The sequence below is a fragment of the Leucoraja erinacea genome, chromosome 20 (genome assembly GCF_028641065.1).
Source record: "Leucoraja erinacea ecotype New England chromosome 20, Leri_hhj_1, whole genome shotgun sequence".
NCBI lineage: Eukaryota > Metazoa > Chordata > Chondrichthyes > Rajiformes > Rajidae > Leucoraja > Leucoraja erinaceus.
The window spans coordinates 18881018-18901626 of NC_073396.1; the positions used below are offsets into that span (position 1 = coordinate 18881018).

The 20609-nt window shown below is 45.6% G+C and overlaps 1 protein-coding gene across 3 annotated transcripts in view; it reads right to left on the reverse strand.

Annotated features, from left to right (window-relative positions):
* Nucleotides 1-17742, reverse strand: part of nlrc3 (NLR family, CARD domain containing 3) — a 32945-nt gene extending 15203 nt beyond the window's left edge. The window contains exons 1-4 of one of the 3 annotated variants that reach the window (XM_055651468.1): nt 17296-17742; nt 7806-8024; nt 5106-5366; nt 2135-3890 (exon numbers count right to left, since the gene is read on the reverse strand). In XM_055651468.1, the coding sequence (XP_055507443.1) occupies nt 2135-3890; nt 5106-5366; nt 7806-7812 (2024 nt within the window). In that variant the 5' untranslated portion in view covers nt 7813-8024; nt 17296-17742. Of the gene's footprint in view, nt 1-2134; nt 3891-5105; nt 5367-7805; nt 8574-17295 lie in introns of those variants that run through there. The other 2 variants (XM_055651465.1, XM_055651467.1) reach the window with 2 other exon arrangements.
* Between the last annotated feature and the right edge of the window lie 2867 nt (nt 17743-20609).

Sequence of the window (20609 nt, forward strand, 5' to 3'; positions counted from 1 at the left end):
GGTACAATTAAAAGCTTTGTTATCCAAACAAATTAGATAATACTATACACAGACACAATCGAGTCAAATTCAAGTACAATAGGTAGAGCAAAGGAGAAGGTACAGCGTGCAGAACACAATTCTCAGCATTGTAGCACATCAGTTTCATTGCTAAAATCCCACATCCGCAATGGGAAGAGGTGAATCGGACATTACCCTGGCATTTGGAAAACCTTGGGTGTTCCCCTCGGACCAACTATTCATCATGTCTTTCCTAGCCTTTAAGTCCTTCCAATTACGCCACCTCCTGTTTTCTGGATTAAACTCTATCTGCCATTGCTCTGCCCATCTCACCAACCATTGTGTCTCCTCACTACTCTCCTCACTTTCAACACTGCCGCCTGCATACTTATGAATCTTCTCTTCAATATTCACATCCAGACATTAATGTTTACATTACACAGCAAAGGTCTCAGATCAATTCCTCGGTATACCACTGCTCACAGGCTTCCAATCTTAAAAGCAATCCTCCCCAAATAACCCTCTGCTTCCTATTGACAAACCAAATTTTTGATCCAATTTGCCAACCTGCCCTTGATTCCATGGGGTCTATCATTTTGGACCAGCTTTCCATGTGGGACTTTGAAAAGGCTTTACTGTCTAATGGCCTATGCACCTAGACACACTTACTCACCTCCTCCAAAGAATCGATCAAATTACTCAGCCAGGATTCCAGTCAATAAAGTAATGCTAACTATCCCTAATTCACCCCTGCCTCTCTGAACAGATTAATCCCATCCCTCAGAAATGTTTCCACTATTTCCATTCCACTGATGTCTCAATCACTGGCCTGAACTAACCTGGCTTATCCCAGCTGCCCTCTTGAAAAGGGGTTATGGACACGAGAGTTTCAGACTCGCAATTATCTGAACTCGCAAGGTTCTTTTATCTGCATATTTTCAAAAAGAAAGGTCTTTTTAATAGCACTTATTTTTGATAGTGCAAGGCAAAAATTCTAAAAGCTATATATTACATTGTTTAATAGAGTATTGCTGCACAAGTGTCAAAATCAATCGCCACCCACAGTGAAACTATCAGCTGTGTTCTTAGAGGCAATGGTGCCTGATAACTGCGGGGAGGCCACATGCAAACTATTATCTCCAAGACAGCTTGTCAATTTCCAAAGTAACTTTTAAATGGTTCTCTAGTTGAGCCGATTGAAATCACACTATAACATTGGCCTGTACAATACAAACCTTCCTTCAGATCCTCACAGTACAACACTCCTTCAATGAGACCTCGACAGTACAACACTCAGTGAAACCTCCACAGTACAACACCTTCAATGAGACCTCCACAGTACAACATTCCTTCAGTCAAAACCCCCCATAGTACAACACTCCTTCAGTCATAACTGAGAGGGTTTACTGGAATGCAGCCTGGATTAGAGGGTATAAGCTACAGTATAAGGAGAAGTTGAATAAACTTGGATTGTTTTCTCTGGAGCATCAGAGGCTGTGTGGAGACATGATAGAAGGATATACAATTATAAGCCCCATTGATATGGTAGACAGTCACAACCTTTTTCCCAAGGTGGAAATATCAAAGACTAGAGTGCAAGGAAAAAGGGAAACGTTTAAAGGAGATTGCAGGGCAAGTTTTCTTACACAGAGGGTGTTGGGTGCCTGGAATGCACTGCCAAAGGTGTTGGTGGAGGCAGAGGCAGATATGATAGTGGTGTTGAATAGGTTTTTAGATAGGCAGATGGATATGCAGGGAATGGAGGGACCACGCATAAGCAGAAGGGATTACTTCAGGCAGTGCAGCAATCCCTCTGTACAGTACCCCTGACAGTGCAGCAGTCTGTTTCTCCAGTTACTCAGAGCAGAGAGGTGCTGGAGTAACTCATCAAGTTAGGCAGCATCTCTGGAGAACATGGATAGTGGCGTTTTGGGATGGGACCCTTCTTCAGACTTTGTGTCCTTTTGTATATACCAGCATCTGCAGTTCCTTGTTTCTACATATAACGCAGATCAGTACATGCATATCCATGTGCCTATTCATAAGCCTGTTAAACGTCAGTATTGCATCTGCCTCCACCACCACTGGGCAGCATTTTCCAGGCCCCCACCACTCTCTGTTTAAAAGCCTGTACCTGAGGTTGTGGCAGTAGAGGAGGCGGGGGAGCAAGCTCTTGAAGATGTTATAGCTGAGGCAGTTGGAGAGGTTGGTCTCCTCCATGCACTCCTCAGAGACCTGCAGGAGGTAGGCGAGAGCCGAGCAGTTGACGGGCGTGAGTTTCCCGGCCAGGTTGCCGGCCCGCAGCGCGTCCGCCACCCCTTTGGCGATGTCGGTGTGCCGCAGCTCGTGCAGGCAGTGCATGATGTTGACGGTCCTGGAGGAGATGACATAGTCGGTGTTGAGGCAGCCTTGCAGGTGATGCGCCGCCTGGGTGCGGTAGCTGTGGTGCTCGTCCTTGGTGAGGAGCAGGCCCTGCAGCAACCTGTTCACCTCCGGTGAGAGGAGGCCCGAGAGGAAGCGCACAAAGATGTCTAGGTGACCGTCCTCGGACTGCAGCGACTTGCTCACCGCGTTCTTAAAGTGATTGTGGAAGCCGATCTTGGGCCAAGACATAGTGCTCTCAGTGAAGAGGTCAAAGATGGCCCTTTTGGCAGCTGTGTAATAGTAGGTGGCGGCCAGGTACTCCTGCAAGGTGTTGTGTATAAAATAGTAAACTGTACAGATATTGGACTCATCCTTGGCAAAGATCTTAGTGCACAAGCTTCCCTGTAGTGATGAGAGGTCAATGCCATAGGCCTTCATGTCCTGCTCATAGAAAACAAACTTGCGTTTGATTAACCCATAAAATGCCAGCCTGCTCAGGTTAGAAATCAGTTTCTTGTTGTTGCTGAAGGCTTGTTCAATCTTCAGTGGCTCCTGCTCCTTTTCCTGCCAATCCCCATTGAGAATCATTTTGAAGAAATAGGTGTAGATTTCCGTCATAGTCTGTGGGAAGTTGCCAGCCTTGTGACCATCAATGTTGCTTCTGAGGTAGTATGCGAGGGAGAGGCCAATCATCAGAGAGAAGGAAGGCACGGAGCACATGATGTTGAGTGACTTATGGGCCTTTATGTGCGAAAAGACCCGCGTGGCGATGGACTTCTCTTCAAAGACTGTCCCCAAGAAGTCTTTCATCTCACCTTCCTCGAATCCCCTGAGTTCCGTCATTCTGTCCACGAGACCGGCTGGGATCTGGCTGGCTGCGCTAGGACGCGAGGTGATCCAGACCGTTGCCTGGGAGAAGATGTTGCCCCGTATTATGTTGGTGATCAGGTTGTCAATTTGGATGTCTTTCTTTGGGTCAGTGCAGATCTGGGAGTTTGAGAACTCCAGTGGATACCTGAACTCGTCCAGCCCATCGAAGACCAGCACCACCTTTGCCGACCCGTTCAGGATATGGTTTGTTTCGGCAATGTGGGGAAAGGTCAACTTGACCAACTTTTCCGCTGATATCCTTTCAAAGATGTTGAGCTCTCGGAACATGAAGGGGAATATGAAGGTGACGTCTCTGTACAACTCTCCCTTCAACCACTTGTACACCAGGATCTTTACCAACGTACTCTTACCAATCCCAGCCACTCCAACAGTCACCGAAATCCGCGGGGGGATGCTGACTTTCGACAAGGGGAGAAAGAGCCGGTCCAGAGGCGTGTGCCTTGAGCTGCTACTCATACCCCTGATGGCCTCTATCTGCATGACATCATGCTCCTTCTGTTGGATGTCCGTCAGCCCGTCGATCAGCAGCAGGTTTGTCAGTCGGTCCAGGGACGTCTTTGCACACAGGGCCGTGATTTCATTCCCACTTGCAAACCTGCTGTGCAGGACCTCCATGTGCTTCTGTATCATTGGCTCTTTAAACAAGAACAAAAGAGATTGAGATGAGGTTCAGGTTTTTTATTGTCACATGTATTGCGGTACAGTGAAACATTTTGTTTTGCACGCTATCCAAACAGATCAGATAATGCTATACATTAAATACAATCAAGTCAAACTCAAGTACAATAGGCAGAGCAAAGAGAAAGGTACAGGGTGCACAATACAGTTCAGGGCATTTTTGTGCATCAGTTCCATACACTGTGGATTGAACAACACAAGAAAATAAGAAAGTATAGTTTCAAGGTAAGGGACTGGTGGAACAAAACTGAGATGCAAGAAAAACGCAGAATGCTGGACTAATTCAGCAGGTCCGGTAAAATCTGTGAAGAAAATGGACAGGTGACGTTACAGGTCCGATATTCCCAGCCTGAAACATTGCATATCTATTTCCCGACCTGCAAAGTCGCCTGTCCATTCTCTCCACAGGTGCTGCCTGATCCACTGTTCCTCCACCACTTGTGTTTGGCTCAGGATTCCAGCATCTGCTGATCCTTGCGTCTCCAGTTACGTAGGGATTTCTTCCTGCAGAGGTGATAAACCTCTAGAACTCTGTCCCGGAGAGCGCTGGATCCTAGCTCAATAGATATATGTAAAGATGAGGCAAGATATACAGTATTTTTGAGAGATTGAGGACTATGGGGATTTGGTGCAGAAGTCAGACTAAATGGTGGAACAGGCTTGAGAGGCCAAGCTCTTTTTAAAAACCAACGCCAGTGACAATCACAAGCATGCTGGTTCGTTCTTTCTGCCAGTGATTTATACTGCAGTCCAATTAACCCCAGCTTGTGGAGGGTGGGTGGTTGGTTGGTTGCAGATCTGTTCAGTTTAGTTTATTGTCACGTGTACCGACGTACAGTGAAAACCTTTTGTTGACTGAACTGACTGATCAGATCTGACTGACTGATTAGGCTGGGTAGGCAGTTAGGAGGAAGGAGCAGAGGAGAAGATAAAGGAGGAAAGGAAGAGCGGCAACCAGCTTTGCTCTGCTTCTGGGAGGGGGGGTGAGCCTGAGATCTCCTTTCACAGAAGACACAAAAAGCTGCAGTAACTCAGAGGGGTCAGATACCATCTCTGGAGAAAAGGAATAGGTGATGTTTCGGGTTGACACCCGTCGTCAGACTGAGCCCTGAGGCCCCAGGAGGTCTCAGGAAAAGGGAGTAAACAGTTCACATGAAATGTAAACATCTCACCGTAGAATGTAATTAAAAGATAGAGCTGTGAGTTAGTGGTCTCTATGAAGGTCTGCAAGGACTCAGAGGCTGTGCTTCCTTTCCCAGCGAGGACATCGATCACGGCCTTTGCCTTGTCTGATGGGGCGGTCAGTTCCTGAATCTGATTGACTTCTTCAGTGCTCATCAGATCCTGCCTCTTCATGTAGCGAATTATCGTCTCCAGAAAGGGCCCACTGATGGATTTAACCAGGTGCTTCCGATACCTGTTGATCCAAATACCTGGAAGGCAGACAAGGTACAACTGGGATTGAAAATCCAGATTCACCTTCCATACTCCATATAAAGTTCAACAAGATTAACTACAACCATTTGTGTTACCAGAACACCTTAACATAGCAAAACAGCCAAAGGTCTTTCAAAGAGGCGTTATCACACCAACTGTGGCCCCCCCAAGCCACATAAGGATATTGGAGTGATGGCCAAAGGCTTGGTGACGATGTAGGTGTGAAGAACATTGTGAAGAGAGAGGCAGCAGGCGAGGAGGGGTGAGGGCCCAGTACAGCCACCGATAGTCCAACAATTAATTCCGGCTCGTATCGGGGGACAGAGAGTGCCGCACTGAGATCCAGGAGTGCGGTAGGCAGGAGGAGATTGCAGGGAAAGGAGTGGATCGAACAACCATAGCTGGAATCATGTCTCTAATGGGATCAAAACACAAAGTGCTGGAGGAACGCAGCAGGTCTGGCAGCATCTGGGGAGGGAAAGACAGGCAATGCTTCGGGTCAGAACCCTTCTTCAGACTCTGACAGGTGACGTTTCTTGTGCCTCCATGTATCTCATGACATCACACACCAGGACTCAGTGACTATAATAGGAGTTTCACTTTAATGCCTGCCAGCCACAGAGCACAGGGCGAGTCATGGCATGACATCCAATACTAGACTACAGTAGGTGTCAGGACGCACAGACAGGGACAGTCAGATCTGAGCACTCAAAACCACAAAGGACTGAATTCAGACAGGTCTGGTCTCTCAGTTTGCATCAGTGTTCATTTCCAGCTAATGCTTGCTCAAACTGTCAGCTTCCTCAGTGGGCATCCCTCTCTCCTCTCACGACTGACTCCACACACTCGAGAATAGTGCACCTCTGTCCAGAACTGAGCGGGTCACGGGTACCAGAGGTGCTGCGATTCTGGAGTGGCATTAAAGTGAAGTCCATCAATATGATCACAATTCATTACCCCTATACGGTAACTAGATGAGATCCTAGTGTCCCAGCAGTGTACCATGAGTCAACTCATTCACAGTTGCCCAGGGCTTTTCCTCCATTGCCCAGTACATGGGGGATTCACCACACATTGCTCAATCTTCCCATAAACAATTCCTAATAATTACCAACAATTACCAGTCTGGTAAAGGGTCCCAATGTGAAATGTTGCCTATCCATTCCCTCCACGGACGCTGAGCTCCCTCCTCCAGCACTTTGTGTTCTGTTCAAGATTCAAACATCTGCAGTTCCTTGTATCACCAATTGTCTTTTACTGTTTTCACCTATGATTCTTCCTTTCCTACCTCTCCAACCTACAGTCACCACCTGCACTGAATAACACATTTATATTATCAACTGACTTATTCTGCTCCTTTTGTTAATTGATACACCAGTCCCCAAGACTTTCCACACAATTCAGACAACGAGTCTGGTGATCAGGTTACGGCTCCCTCTTGCACTAGAATGTCTCTTGGTTTATCAAACAATGCATTCAAGATGTGGTCTGACCAGAGCCATGTATAGCTTGATAGTGGCTTTCCTTGACTTGAACTCTACAGTATTTCAGTGTGATTTACAGTACCACCAATTCCTCTGGTTGCTGCAGTGCATTGGTTCAGATGCATCCTGTAACATTATTGGAAAGGGGTTAAAATTCTCCCAGTGTCTCAGCCAACATTTCCCACTGCCCTCACCCCCTTACTGCTGTTTGCATCTCGCAGTGTGCAAGTCATCTCCCTTGCTGCTTGCCTTAAAACCAGTAACCACATTTCTGAAACGCAATGGCTGCAAAGGCTCTGTGAAGCCTGAGGATGTGGTAAGCCTTTGTACAGATGGAAATGTGTTCTCGTTAACATCAACTCTCGCCTCTGCTATTCAGTTACCACTGGGAGGTCGCTGGGTTTTTGAGGACATGAAGTAGGGAGCATATTTTACAATGATTTTGTGGGATTGTACATATTGCAGGCCAGGGCAACATGTACTGCCCAAACCTAACTCCTGGAGTGACGGGCACCTGCCGGGTTGACGGGCAACCTCGATGCCACAGTCGGTGTGGTGAAGACCAATGTCGTCTGGTACAACTGTGGCTTTATTGGGCTATTTCAAAGCACATGTAAAATCAACCACATTGTTGAGGGACTGGAGAGAGATGGGCAAGATGGCAGATTCAGATTCAGATTCAGACACAAGGAACTGCAAATGCTGGAATCCTGCGTAAAACACAAAGTGCAGCAGTAACTTAGCGGTTCCCGGCAACGTTTCTGGAGAAGTCTGAAGAGCAGTGTCGACCGGAAATGTCGCCTATCCATGTCCTCCAGAGATGCTGCCGGACCCGCTGAGTTACTCTTGCACATTGTGTTCCGGTTAAGATGGCAGATATTCTCCGTTGGGTAGTGTACCATGTGGGTTTGATGGTCAGTGTTACTACAGTGAACTTGACATCAGACATACCTTCCATCGTGTCACATAGGCTGCGGCTTGGGGATATGCAGATGGCTTCTTCCAATGTCGTGCAACGTCATCGGTCAACCTTCGTGCTGCTGCTTCTGATTTGGACAATGTTGACCCTTCCCTGGCACCAGCTCCAACACAGACCATCCGGGAATCACTTGACGTTACAATCTGCACCGCATTGTCCACCGCTGCCATTCAGCTCACCCTTTCTCCATGCTGCTGCAAGACAATGCCAGGTTTTAATTCAATGCACAAAACCATGTCACTTCAGGGTAATTTGTATGATTTTCTTCCACATCAAGCCTTCATCTCTTCTTCGATAACTGTCAGAGGGGCCAAAGCAAAGCAATTCATTAAGAATCCAGAACTTTGTATCACGTTGAAATATTAACTGTTTTCCTTTCCTTGCCTAGCCTGCTAAATTCTACTAGCATTCTGTACATTTATACATCACTTGCAACAAAAAGCCAGTTGTGCACTGCAAGACCCAATGTTCTTTTTAGTGAGCAAAACACAAAGTCAGACAGCATCTATGGAGGGAATGCACAGGAGACATGTCGGATCTGGACCCTTCTTCAGATTAACCCAAAACCTTGTCTGTCCAATCCCTCCGCGGACACTGCCTGACCATCTAAGTTCCTCCAACTCTTGGTGTTTTGCTAAAGATTCCAGCATCTGAAATTCCTTGTGTCTTCTCTTTAGTGATATTGGTTATGAACTGATTGTCAGGTTATTGGGGAGATCTCCTCAGCTTCTCAGACAGTGCTGAGCAACACCTACGGTGTGCAGGAGTTGAGAGGCAGGAAGCCTCTTCATGATGTGACCGGCGTAACCCTCGTAATGAATAAATACCAATCACATCACTCATCACCTTGATTTTACTTTACTTTACCCAAACTCTTCTTTTAAATTCAACAATCATAAATGTTAAAAACATTCTTTTAAACTCAAGAGTATGAGGGCTTTATTCTGCCTAATACTAAAAAAGCTTGTCTGTCTCAAGAATCAATCCTCACTACATTCCCTCCATTACAAGCCCTTCGGTCCTTGTGTTGGGGGGGGGGGGGGGGGGGGCACACCTTTGCTCAAGATTCAAGCCATGGTCTCACCAGAGCACTGTACAATTGGAGCAAGATGTCTCTGCTGTGACACAAGGAACCTCGGATGCTGGAACCATCATAATCAAGGACGAATCTCACTCCGGTCACCTCCCCGCTCCCATAAGGCGAAAGGTACAGAAGTGTGAAAACACACACCTCCAGTTTCAGGGACAGTTTCTTACCAGCTGTCATCCGGCAACTGGATCATCCTATCAACAACTAGAGAGCATCCCTGAGCTACCATCTACCTCACGGGAGACCCTCAGACTAATTTTAAGTGGACTTTACTGGACATTTATCTTGCACTAAATGTTATTCACTTCATCATAAATCTGTAGTGTGGATGCTTTCATGTAGTTACCCAGAGACTATACAATAGTAATCATATATAGTCTTTCCGCTGACTGGTTAGCACGCAACAAAAGCTTTTCACGGTACCTTGGTACACGTGCCAATAAACTAAACTGAACTAATCTTAAATGAATCACAAAGTGCTGGAGGACTCAGCAGGCCAAGTGGCCTTCCTTCCACAGAGGCTGCCTGATTCACTGAGTTCTTCCTGCAGTGTGTGATTGTCTCTGCTCGTGTATTCAATCCCTTTTTGCAATAAGGGCCAACACACAGATTGTCTTGAGATTGTTCGCTGAAACTGCACATTAACATTCTGTGATTCCTGGGCTCTGCATCCTCAGAACTGGCCAGGAATTGATTCTCCCTGCCGCAATGACATGAGGGGGATTGATCCTTTTCCAATTTCTGCCGATTCTCGGACTCCCACAGTTACGTTGTCTACACTTCCGTCCACATGGACCCTTTAAGAACTCTGTTTCAGTTTTGTATTCTCTCATTCCTCAGATAAGGTGACGACAACAATACACAATCCTTTAGGAATGGTCACTCAAGTAACCTACAGTATCTGACCTCAGTGGTCATCTTGCACCCCTCCCGCAATAAAGGCCAGCATGTTGTTTGCCTTCCTATGCTTGCTGTATCTGCATGTCAACTTTCATTGATGCATGTACAAGGACATCAGATCCCCTTAACACCAATATCTTTCAATCAATAAGCTGGAAAGAGTGCAATGATGATTTACATAGATGTTGCCAGCACTTGAGGGCCGGATCTGTAGAGAATGGTTTGGGAGGCTGTGACTTAATTCCCTAGAGGCTAAGTGGTGATCTTTTCGAGGCGTATAAGATCATGAGGGAACTAGACAAGGTGAATGCACATAGTCTTTTACCCAGAGTAGGAGAATCAAGAACCAGAGAACATAGTTTAAGCTGAGAGTGGGACCTAGTGGAACCTAGGGGGCAACGTTTTCACTCAGAAGGTAGTGAGCTGCCAGAGGAGGTAGTTGAGGCAGGTGCTGTAACAGCATTTTAAAGACACTTGGACAGGTACATGGATAGGAAATATTTACGGGCATAGGGACCAAATGCAGGCAAATGGGACATCTTGATTGGCCTGGACGAGTTGGGCCGAAGGGCCTGTTTCCGTGCTTTATAAACTCTATGACTCTCACAGTTTGGCAGGTATACCACTGTTCCATCCTCGATGTTCCCACCCATTCTTTAAACCTACCGATATTCACCTGAAGCTTCCCTGCATCCATCTCCTAACACACACAGCCATCCTGTGTGGTGTTGTCAAGAAACTGAATATATTACACTTGGCCCCTCGTCTTGTTGGTGAACAGCTGCACCCCAGCATTGATCCCTGCGGCACCCACTCGTCACAGCCTCCCAACACAAAACACCCCTTAGTCCCTATTCTGTGTTTACCAAAGGTTAACTAATCCTCAATCTATGCCAGTATATTGGTGTTGGTTTATTATTGTCAAGTGTACCGAGATACAGCGAGAAACCTTGTTTGCATGCAATCCAATAGGCAATAGACAATAGGTGCAGGAGTAGGCCATTCGGCCCTTCGAGTCAGCACCGCCATTCAATGTGATCATGGCTGACCATCCCCAATCAGTACCCCATTCCTGCCTTCTCCCCATATCCCCTGACTCCACTATTTTTAAGAGCCCTACCTAGCTCTCTCTTGAAAGCATCCAGAGAACCTGCCTCCACCGCTCTCTGAGGCAGAGAATTCCACAGACTCCCAACTCTCTGTGAGAAAAATTGTTTCCTCGTGTTCGTTCAAAATGGCTTACTCCTTATTCTTAAACTGTGGCCCCTGGTTCTGGACTCCCCCAACATTGGGAACATGTTTCCTGCCTCTAGCGTGTCCAAACCTTTAACAATCTTATATGTTTCAATGAGATACCCTCTCATCCTTCTAAACTCCAGAGTGCACAAGCCCAGCTGCTCCATTCTCTCAGCATATGACAGTCCCGCCATCCCGGGAATTAACCTTGTAAACCTACGCTGCACTCCCTCAATAGCAAGAATGTCCTTCCTCAAATTAGGGGACCAAAACTGCACACAATACTCGAGGTGTGGTCTCACTAGGGCTCTGTACAACTGCAGAAGGACCTCTATGCTCCTATATTTGATTCCTCTTGTTATACAGGCCAACAATCCAGTCAAATCATACCATACATGAGTACATCGGGCAGTGCAAAGGAGAAAAGAAACAGTGTGCAGAGTATCGTGTTGCAGTTACTGAGAAAGTGCAGATAAAAAAGTGTAATTGCTACAACATAGTAAATTGGCAGATCGGAAATTCATCCATAGCACACAAAAAGTCAACGCTAACCCTAGGTTGGTTCGGGAGACTGATAACAGTGGGGAAGAAGCTGTCCTTGCATTATTGCCACTTATTGTATCTGACTGTAGACTGTCATAGCATGCAAGCCTTGCCACAATCGACAGGTGTCTGTGTGGTTGGTCTGGAACTCTAACTTGGTCTGGAGTTGTCTCTTGGTGTCCCTGGTGGCTTTGCCAAGATCATACCTGGGTTCGCTGAGCATATCAGGATCACCAGACTGGAACTTCCCTAGGGAGTGGACCTCTTGGTTCAGCCATGATTTCCAGATGGGGAACCCTCAGATTGAGTTCTTTGGCATGCAATCATCTACACACTTGCCCCAATATTCTATGCTCTAATCTCTTACATGGCACTTTATCGAAGGCAGTTAATCTCTACAGTTCCAAATGCACCACATCCATTATTTCCCTTTCATTTCTTCCACCATTTAGATCACGGAACACATTGAAGGAAAGTAAAGGCCCTTCAGCTAACAATGTATGTGCTGAACATGATGCCAAATTAAAATAATCTCCTTTGCCTGCGCATGAACCATATCCCTCCATTCACTGCACATCCAAAAGCCTCTTAAATGCCACAATCGCATCGACCTCCAACACCATCCTTGGCAGCTTGTTGCAAGCACCCACCACTTTCTGTATAAAAAATTTAACCTGCATAAGTCCTTTAGAGTTTGCCCCCTCCCCCCTCATCTTAAGCAATGACCTTTAATTTTGACATTTCCACCCTGGGGAAAAAATGCTCTGTCTGTAAATGTTTACTACTGTATATATTCCTCTCATAATTTTATATGTTTCTATCAGAGACCTCAGGAAAAAATGATTTGGCCAATTGGGTTAAGGAACTCAGGAAGAACAAGGATGGATCACGATCACATGGAGGATTATTAGTTACTGCGTGATTGTCTTTTTGCACTGTTGGCGATGTGGAAATCTGATAGGGGGATTCAAATAGGAAGGCATAGCGTCATGGAATGTGGCAACAGGCCATTCAGCCCATCTGTGCTGATAAGCACACAATCTATACCAATCCCTCTCACACCCATTGGTATCCCACCGATTATTTTTCCATCCACCTGCCTTAGGGGCAGCTTGAAGCAAACAATTAACCTATAAATTAGAAGTCTTTGGCAATTGGGAGAAACCCTTAGTGAAAACCCAGGTGAGGACCGGATGAATATGCAAACCTCACACAAATGGCACCAGAGGTCAGGATCAAATATGGGTCACTGAAGCTGTGCCACCTTGACTTATTTCCCTTATTGCCCTTCCCTTATTTCCAAACCCGTACATCTCAAAGACATTAAGCAGAAGTTATAAATCTGCACCAACACAAAACTGCAGACGTTCTCAGGCAAACAAATAATACTCTTAAAACGTTGATACATTCAAACTTCTTTTGGAATCACTGACTGAATTTCATTGGCTCTAAATATTTAAACATTACTAAAATGGTTTGTATTAAACACTGCACACATTTGGGGTCATGAACGAGTCTCTAATTAATGCTCTGTGCCCGGAAACCTTGAAACCACATGCGTGCTGTTTCAGGGCCTTGCAGACGCACTCTACGTAGGATATCTGCAATCAGATCAGCAATCCCTCCATTTCTGCACCGGCCTGTCTCTAAATTGTTAATGTAGAATATAAAATGACCTCCGTCTCCTCCCGTTCACTCAAATTATCTTTGGTCCCTAGAGCATTGCACTAAATATCCTGAGCACTCCATTAGGCATGGCACAGGTTAGGTTCAGAGCTTCTGCTACCCAATGAAAAACATGGAGGTTGCACCTTTCATACAGTGAGGACACCTCAAAGTATATAGTCATAGAGTGATACCGTTTGGAAACAGGCTCTTCGGCCCAACTTGCCCATGCCGGCCAACATGTCCCGGCTACACTAGTCCCACCTGCCTGTGCTTGGTCCATACCCCTACAAACTTGTCCTATCCATGTACCTGTCTAACTTTCTTAAATTATGAGATAATCCCAGCCTCAACTACTACCTTTGGCAGCTTGTTCCATGCACCCATCACCCTTTGTGTGAAGAAGTTATCTTCAAGGAACCATGCACCTGTACTCCTAGATCCCTCTGCTCTACAACACTCCCCAGAGGCCTACCATTTACTGTGCAAGTCCTGCCCTTGTTAGACGCCCCAAAATGCAAAACTTCGCATTTCTCTGTATTAAATTTCATCAACCATTCCGCAGCCCATCTGGACAATCAATCAAGATCCTACTGCAATCTTTCACAACCATCTTCACTATCTGCAAAACCACCCACTTTTGTATCATCAGCAAACTTGCTAATCTAGCCCTGCATGGTCTCCTCCAAATCATTGATGTAGATGACAAACAGTAATGGGCCCAGCACCAAACCCTGAGGCACATCACTAGTCACAGGCCTCCAGTCCGAGAAGCAACCTCCCACCATCACCCTCTGCTTCCTTCCACGAAGCCAATTTGTTATCCATTCAGCTATCCCTCCTTCGATCCTATGCAATCTAACTTTCCCACGTACAAAACCATGCTGACTATTCCTAATCAGCCCTTGCCCATCCAAATGCCTGTTAAACCTATCCCTCAGAATACTCTCTAGTAACTTTCCAACTACAGATGTTAAGCTTAAGCTGGATTTGCGAAGGGGAAATCATGCTTGACATAATCTTCTGGAATTTTTTGAAGATGTAACTAGGAAAATGGGCAAGGGAGAGCCAGTGGATGTAGTGTACCTGGACTTTCAGAAAGCATTTGATAAGGTCCCACATAGGAGATTAGTGGGCAAAATTAGGGCACGTGGTATTGGGGGTGGAGTGCTGACATGGATAGAAAATTGGTTGGCAGACTGGAAACAGAGAGTGGGGATTAACGGGTCCCTTTCAGAATGGCAGGCAGTGACTAGTGGGGTACCGCAAGTCTCGGCGCTGGGACCACAGCTATTTACACTATACATCAATGATTTGGATGAAGTGATTCAAAAGTAACATTAGCAAATTTCCAGATGACACAAAGCTGGGTGGCAGTGTGAACTGTGAGGAGGATGCTATGTGAATGCAGGGTGACTTGGGCAGGTTGGGGGAGTGGGCGGATGCATGGCAGATGACGTTTAATGTGGAGAAATGTGAGGTTATCCACATTGGTAGCAAAAACAGGAAGGCAGATTACTATCTATATGGCATCAAGTTGGGAAAAGGGGAAGTACAGTGTGATCTGGGGGTCTTTGTTCATCAGTCTATGAAAGTAAGCATGCAGGTACAGCAGGCAATGAAGAAAGCAAATGGCATGTTGGCCTTTATAACAAGAGGAGTCGAGTATAGGAGCAAAGAGGTCCTTCTGCAGTTGTACAGAGCCCTAGTGAGACCACACCTCGAGTATTGTGTGCAGATTTGGTCCCCTCATTTGAGGAAGGACATTCTTGCTATTGAGGGAGTGCAGCATAAGTTTACAAGGTTAATTCCCGGGATGGCGGGACTGTCATATGCTGAGAGAATGAAGCAGCTGGGCTTGTACACTCTGGAGATTAGAAGGATGAGAGGAGATCTTATTGAAACATATAAGATTGTTAAGGGTTTGGACACGCTGGAGGCAGGAAACATGTTCCCAATGTTGGGGGAGTCCAGTTTAGGGCCACAGTTTAGGAATAAGGGGTAAGTCATTTAGAACGGAGACGAGGAAACAATTTTTCTCACAGAGGGTTATGAGAAATCTCTGCCTCAGAGGGCGGTGGAGGCAGGTTCTCTGGATGCTTTCAAGAGAGAGCTGGATAGGGCTCTTAAAGATTGCGGTCAGGGGATATGGGGAAAAGGCAGGAACGGGGTACTGCACCTATTGTCTAATGTCTCACCAGCCCATAGTTCCCAGCATTTTCCCTGCAGCCCTTCTTTAAAAGAGGCACAACATTTGCCACCCTCCAGTCTTCCAATACCTCTCCTGTATTTAAGGACAACTCGTAAATTTCAACCAGGGCTCCTGCAATTTCTTCTCTAGCTTCCCACAATGTGCTTGGATATATTTGATCAGGCCCTGATCTTCATGCACAATAGTGCCTTTAGTACTTCTTCAATGGTAACACTGACTGCTCTCAAGACACTTCCATTGACTGCCCCAAGTTCCTCAGTCCTACTGTCTTTCTCCTCGGTAAATACAGAGGTGAAATACTAATTGAGGAATAACAGCAAATTTCAGGCTGTTGTCCTTGCTGCAACGTGGTCTTGCTGCAGAGAGGCTGAGCGCACATTAAGCACGGAGAATCATGTGGAATCTGCATCTTGACCACCTCATCTGTCCAGTCGAGTTGCAGCCTTCCCAGTGATTTCCAAATGAAAAGGAAAGCAGAAGAAGCATCAGAGGTCTAGAACACACAGCGACACAGCAGGTAGTGCTGTTGCCTCACAGCGCCACAGACCACGGTTCGATCCTGCCCTTGAGTGCTGTGTGGAGTTCCTCCGGGTACTCCCATTTCCTCCCACATCGCAAAGATGTGCAGGTTTGTAGGTTAATTGGTTTCTAAACATTGTGGGATAAGTGGGATAACATAGAACTGGGGTGAATGGGTGATCAATGGCCTGTGTGGACTCAGTGAGCAAAGGGCCTGTTTCCATGCACTATCTCTAAACTAAAAAAAAACTCTCCCAGCATATCTCCCCCTAATAACCCTGTGGTCTATATTTAAGGTTTTAGATTTTGACAATCATGGTATGATTTCTTTGCGTTTATTGTTCGTCCTCAACATGACATTGCCCTATTCTGCGCTTGTCAACTTTTGTTGCCATGGATCTCTGTCCCAGCAGGTCGCTGGAAATCTCGTTGGACTGAGGCCAGTTCCTTGTCACGTCCTACCCTTTACACCGACTGCTGTGGAGACTCCACAAACCAACCCCCTGGAGTACCCTTCTGCAGAAGAGTTCTCTACATCCCTGCCCCCTTCATTTGAAGCAATACTTTTAGACACAATCCATAAACAGGTGGCTTGAATTTGACAAAACACTCCCTTGTACTTTCTACAACCTCAACTTCAATCATTTTGAACACATTAATTAGGTCACTCCCGAGACACACCTACGCTGACAAAATCAAATCCTCAGTATGACCAAATTAGGGTAGTGATGTGCTTGTAAGCGAACACCTTGGGAACTGATGGTACGGACTCGTTTACATGGAGCTTTTCCTGTGGGGAAGGGCTTGGCTCAAACCCAGTCCAAGTGGAGAGTAGATGGGCTGTGTACCAGCTGATGCCAAACGATGTGTGACAGGGCCCACTCCATCTACTACAGTGCACTCACCCCTCCAGCATTGTCCTTTCATCCATCTACCATCAAACACTGACTCCTCCAACAAACAGAACACTGACCTCTCCAGCTTAGTCCATCCACTACAGTACACTGATCCATGCAACAGACAGAATACTGACCCCTATAGCGACTACACCACTACACCGACCCCTCCATCACCCACACTACTCTGACCCCTCCAGCTGCTAAAGATGTAGACATCCCTACTGTCTTCCTCCAACACCTGCAGCCTACTGCCACCCACGCCTGTATCGCAGGCAACATTTGCTTTCTGACATGCAGATGGAATCATGTGGTGTAATCATCGAAGTGATGCACCAACAACATTGTTCTGCATGAATTGTTTGTGTTTACACGAGATTGTGCCCGAAAGGAGAACTTACCTCATGTACCATGAATGTTAGCAGAAATAGCACCAAAGGTGGAGTAAAGATGAGTAAAGTCTGTCGGAGAGTCCTGAGTATTGCGAGCCAAATTCACCGTAGCCGTTAGAGTGTTTCCTTTTCAAATGGTATTGACTGTTCGAAGAGAGACTGCTGGCAGGTTCTTGGTAGGTGGTAGGAAACCACAGGCATGCCTACGCACGGAGTTCTGATCAGACCAGGCTGCCTATTTACTCTACATTTAAAACCGAGGCAATGGAAGAACTTGCTGCAGCAGAATTGGATGTCCACTGGTCCCAGAGCTGCCTCGCTGCACCCAGCAAACTTTTACACATTCATCAACATCTCGATGAGACAAACCTGTTCGCCTTCCATTCGTCACACTTCTTCCTCTGCTTGAAATTTTTTTTTGTCTTCCTGTTAGTATGACAGACGACAGGATGTGGGGAACAATCAACTCTCGGTAACTAATCAAACTGCAGACGACAAAAAGATGCATGCATGGTGTCGCAGTGGTTTCCATCCATCACAACACACACCTACTTGCTAGCGCAGTGACTGGTCACCAATCCAGCCCACACACGTACATCTCCAACCAAAAACATGCAATTCCCAATCTGGGAGACTTGCTGCTAAAGATTTGTTGGTAAAATGATGGCAAAAACATAGCAGACATTGGACAATGAGGAGTTACTGTGGGAAACTCTATTAGAGATTGATGTTCAGATTGAATTCAAAGTCTTTGTTAACTGATGGACCTCATCAGTCTTTGAGAGGTCAGATGGCCGGGTATAGTGGTTGATGCAACTTACTGCATGTCTCTTATAATTGATGCATGGTAAATCAAAAACATTAAACACAAAGACAATACTTTGTATTTATCTGAATTAAACCCCACCTGCCATTCCTTGGTCCAGTTGTTCAAGATGCTGCTGTACTTCTATATATTCTTCTTCACTGTCCAATACCGGAAATACCCACAAATGCATGAACTAGCAGACTGCTGATTAGTGCATTTCTCCATTCTTTCAGTGCGAGCACTGTGCTAGACTCTGCACCTTCTCTAAAGACCTAAGATGCTGACATAAGGCTCCGATTGCAGTGGGAACCAATGGTCTACAGCTCATACCACATGTGCTATTCAAACAACAACAATGCACATAGTTCTGGGCCAAAACCTGCAAAAATCTACACACTTCTATAAAAGATAAGAAATTGATCATTTCCAAAAATGCATCAAATATTTAAAAGATCCGCACCGTCACAATGCTTTTCTATAATTTTATGTTTGAAAATTGATACCCTGGATAGCAAGTGCTGGACAGCAGGTCAATATGGATGGGTCCCATTTATTAGTGTGGATGTGTTGGGCCGAATGGCCTGTTTCCATGCTGTATGGTACTGTGATCACCCCAGGGGGCCACATGAATGGCAAGGGTGCCAAGTAAAATATTTGTTAACATCACAATATTATATATGTGTAGCCTCTGAAAATGGTGATAAAAGTTTTGCACAGATCTTGTTTTGTTGATAATTTTTATTCTAAATATAATTAATTTTGATTAATTTTAAAAAATTATTTTGTGATCTAAAACAATACCTCTGTTTTGCCTTCCACAGAGGCTGCGGAGTGTTTCCAGCATTTTATTTAATTGACTAATCTTTCTTTCAGTGTCTGAAACTTGGGCACTAGACCCAAGGTGACTGGTTAATGAGCCAGAGGCAACATGCAGGAGCAGGTTTTTTAATGGAACTAATGGTTGGTATTTGGAACACACAGCGTAATGGACTGGTAGGAACAGTTTCAAAGGAAGCCTTCGCAAAGGAGAGAGATAAATCTTGCAGCAGACAAATGTGTGGATGTGGGGAGGCAGCAATGGATGGAATTAACTGATTGTTCTTTGAAGGAGCAGTCTTGATGAGTTAAAACAAACTATTGGTCGAGCAGCATCTGTGGCAGCAATGGGGTGGTCAGGGCAAGACCCTGCACGAGGATTCTGTGCAATTTTCACAAATCTCAACTCATCGTCAAAGCAGCAGACTAGGGCTGTGCATTGCGGTCTGACGTACTGACTACCTTACAGAGGTCAGATGGCAGCTCTCGGCACTCCCCCACTGGACCATGACACCACCAACGGACACCAGGCCACTGTCTGTTGAATTGTTACAGATCTTATCACATCAGATTGTCTCCAACCTGAGATTGTCCCAATCCTTCACTGCCCACTTCTATCAAAAAATCCTGATGCAGGGTCTCCACCTAAAACATCGATCATCCCCTTGCCTCAGAGACAATTGCCCAACTTCCTGAACTCTTCCAGCAGTTTAGTTTTTGCTCTATTCAGCACCTACAGTCCCTCTTGTCTCCCGAAGAGTTGCTGGGCACGTTTTGTGCTGTTATGATTGTATGAATGGGCACGGCAGAAAGAATATCCACTCACTGGGAAGGCCAAGCTTAAAAATGGATAACATGTCAAAAAATATAAAGGATTTAAGGAATCCGGCTAAACATTAGTGGAAATGAAAGTCCCTAATTGGCTTTGTTTCCCTGTTATGTCTTTAAAGGAGGTGGAGATTCTTCAAAGACCAAAAGCAAGTTCGGTAATTGTCCGGTGTAAAAGATGGAAACACAAAGATGAGAGCTTCAGGCACACAGAGTAGCTCAGATTGTGCTTCCAGATAACATCAGTTTGACAAAGTATGATCTTTTTTTTGCTATGATTAATAATTTAAATAAACCGTGCTTGTCATGTGGTTAATAGATAACCTTTAGGCGGGTTTTCAAGCCAAAAGCCTGAGGCATTAAAGATTTACTTTTACTAATGACCTTTTGAAGGCCATTGCGCTGTGGACAAGGCCACCATTTCCCATCCATTCCTAACTTTGTTTATTTTAGTTTGTGATTGTCACGTCAACAGAAATGCAGTGAAAAGCTTGTTCTACATGTTATCCAGTTAAATCATATTGAAGTGTATGAAGGTAGACACATTTCCAGGGCCTGATCAGGTACATCCGAGGACATTGCGGGAAACTAGAGAGGAAATTGCGGGAGCTCTGGTTGAAATTTATGAGTTGTCCTTAAATACAGGAGGGGTTCTGGAAGACTGGAGGGTGGCAAATGTTGTGCCTCTTTTCAAGAAGGGCTGCAGGGAAAATGCTGGGAACTATATGCCGGTGAGCTTAACATCTGCAGTTGGAAAGTTACTAGAGAGTATTCTGAGAGATAGGTTATACAGGCATTTGGATGGGCAAGAGCTGATTAGGGAAAGTCAGCATGGTTTTGTACGTGGGAGGTCGTGTCTCACAAATCTGAT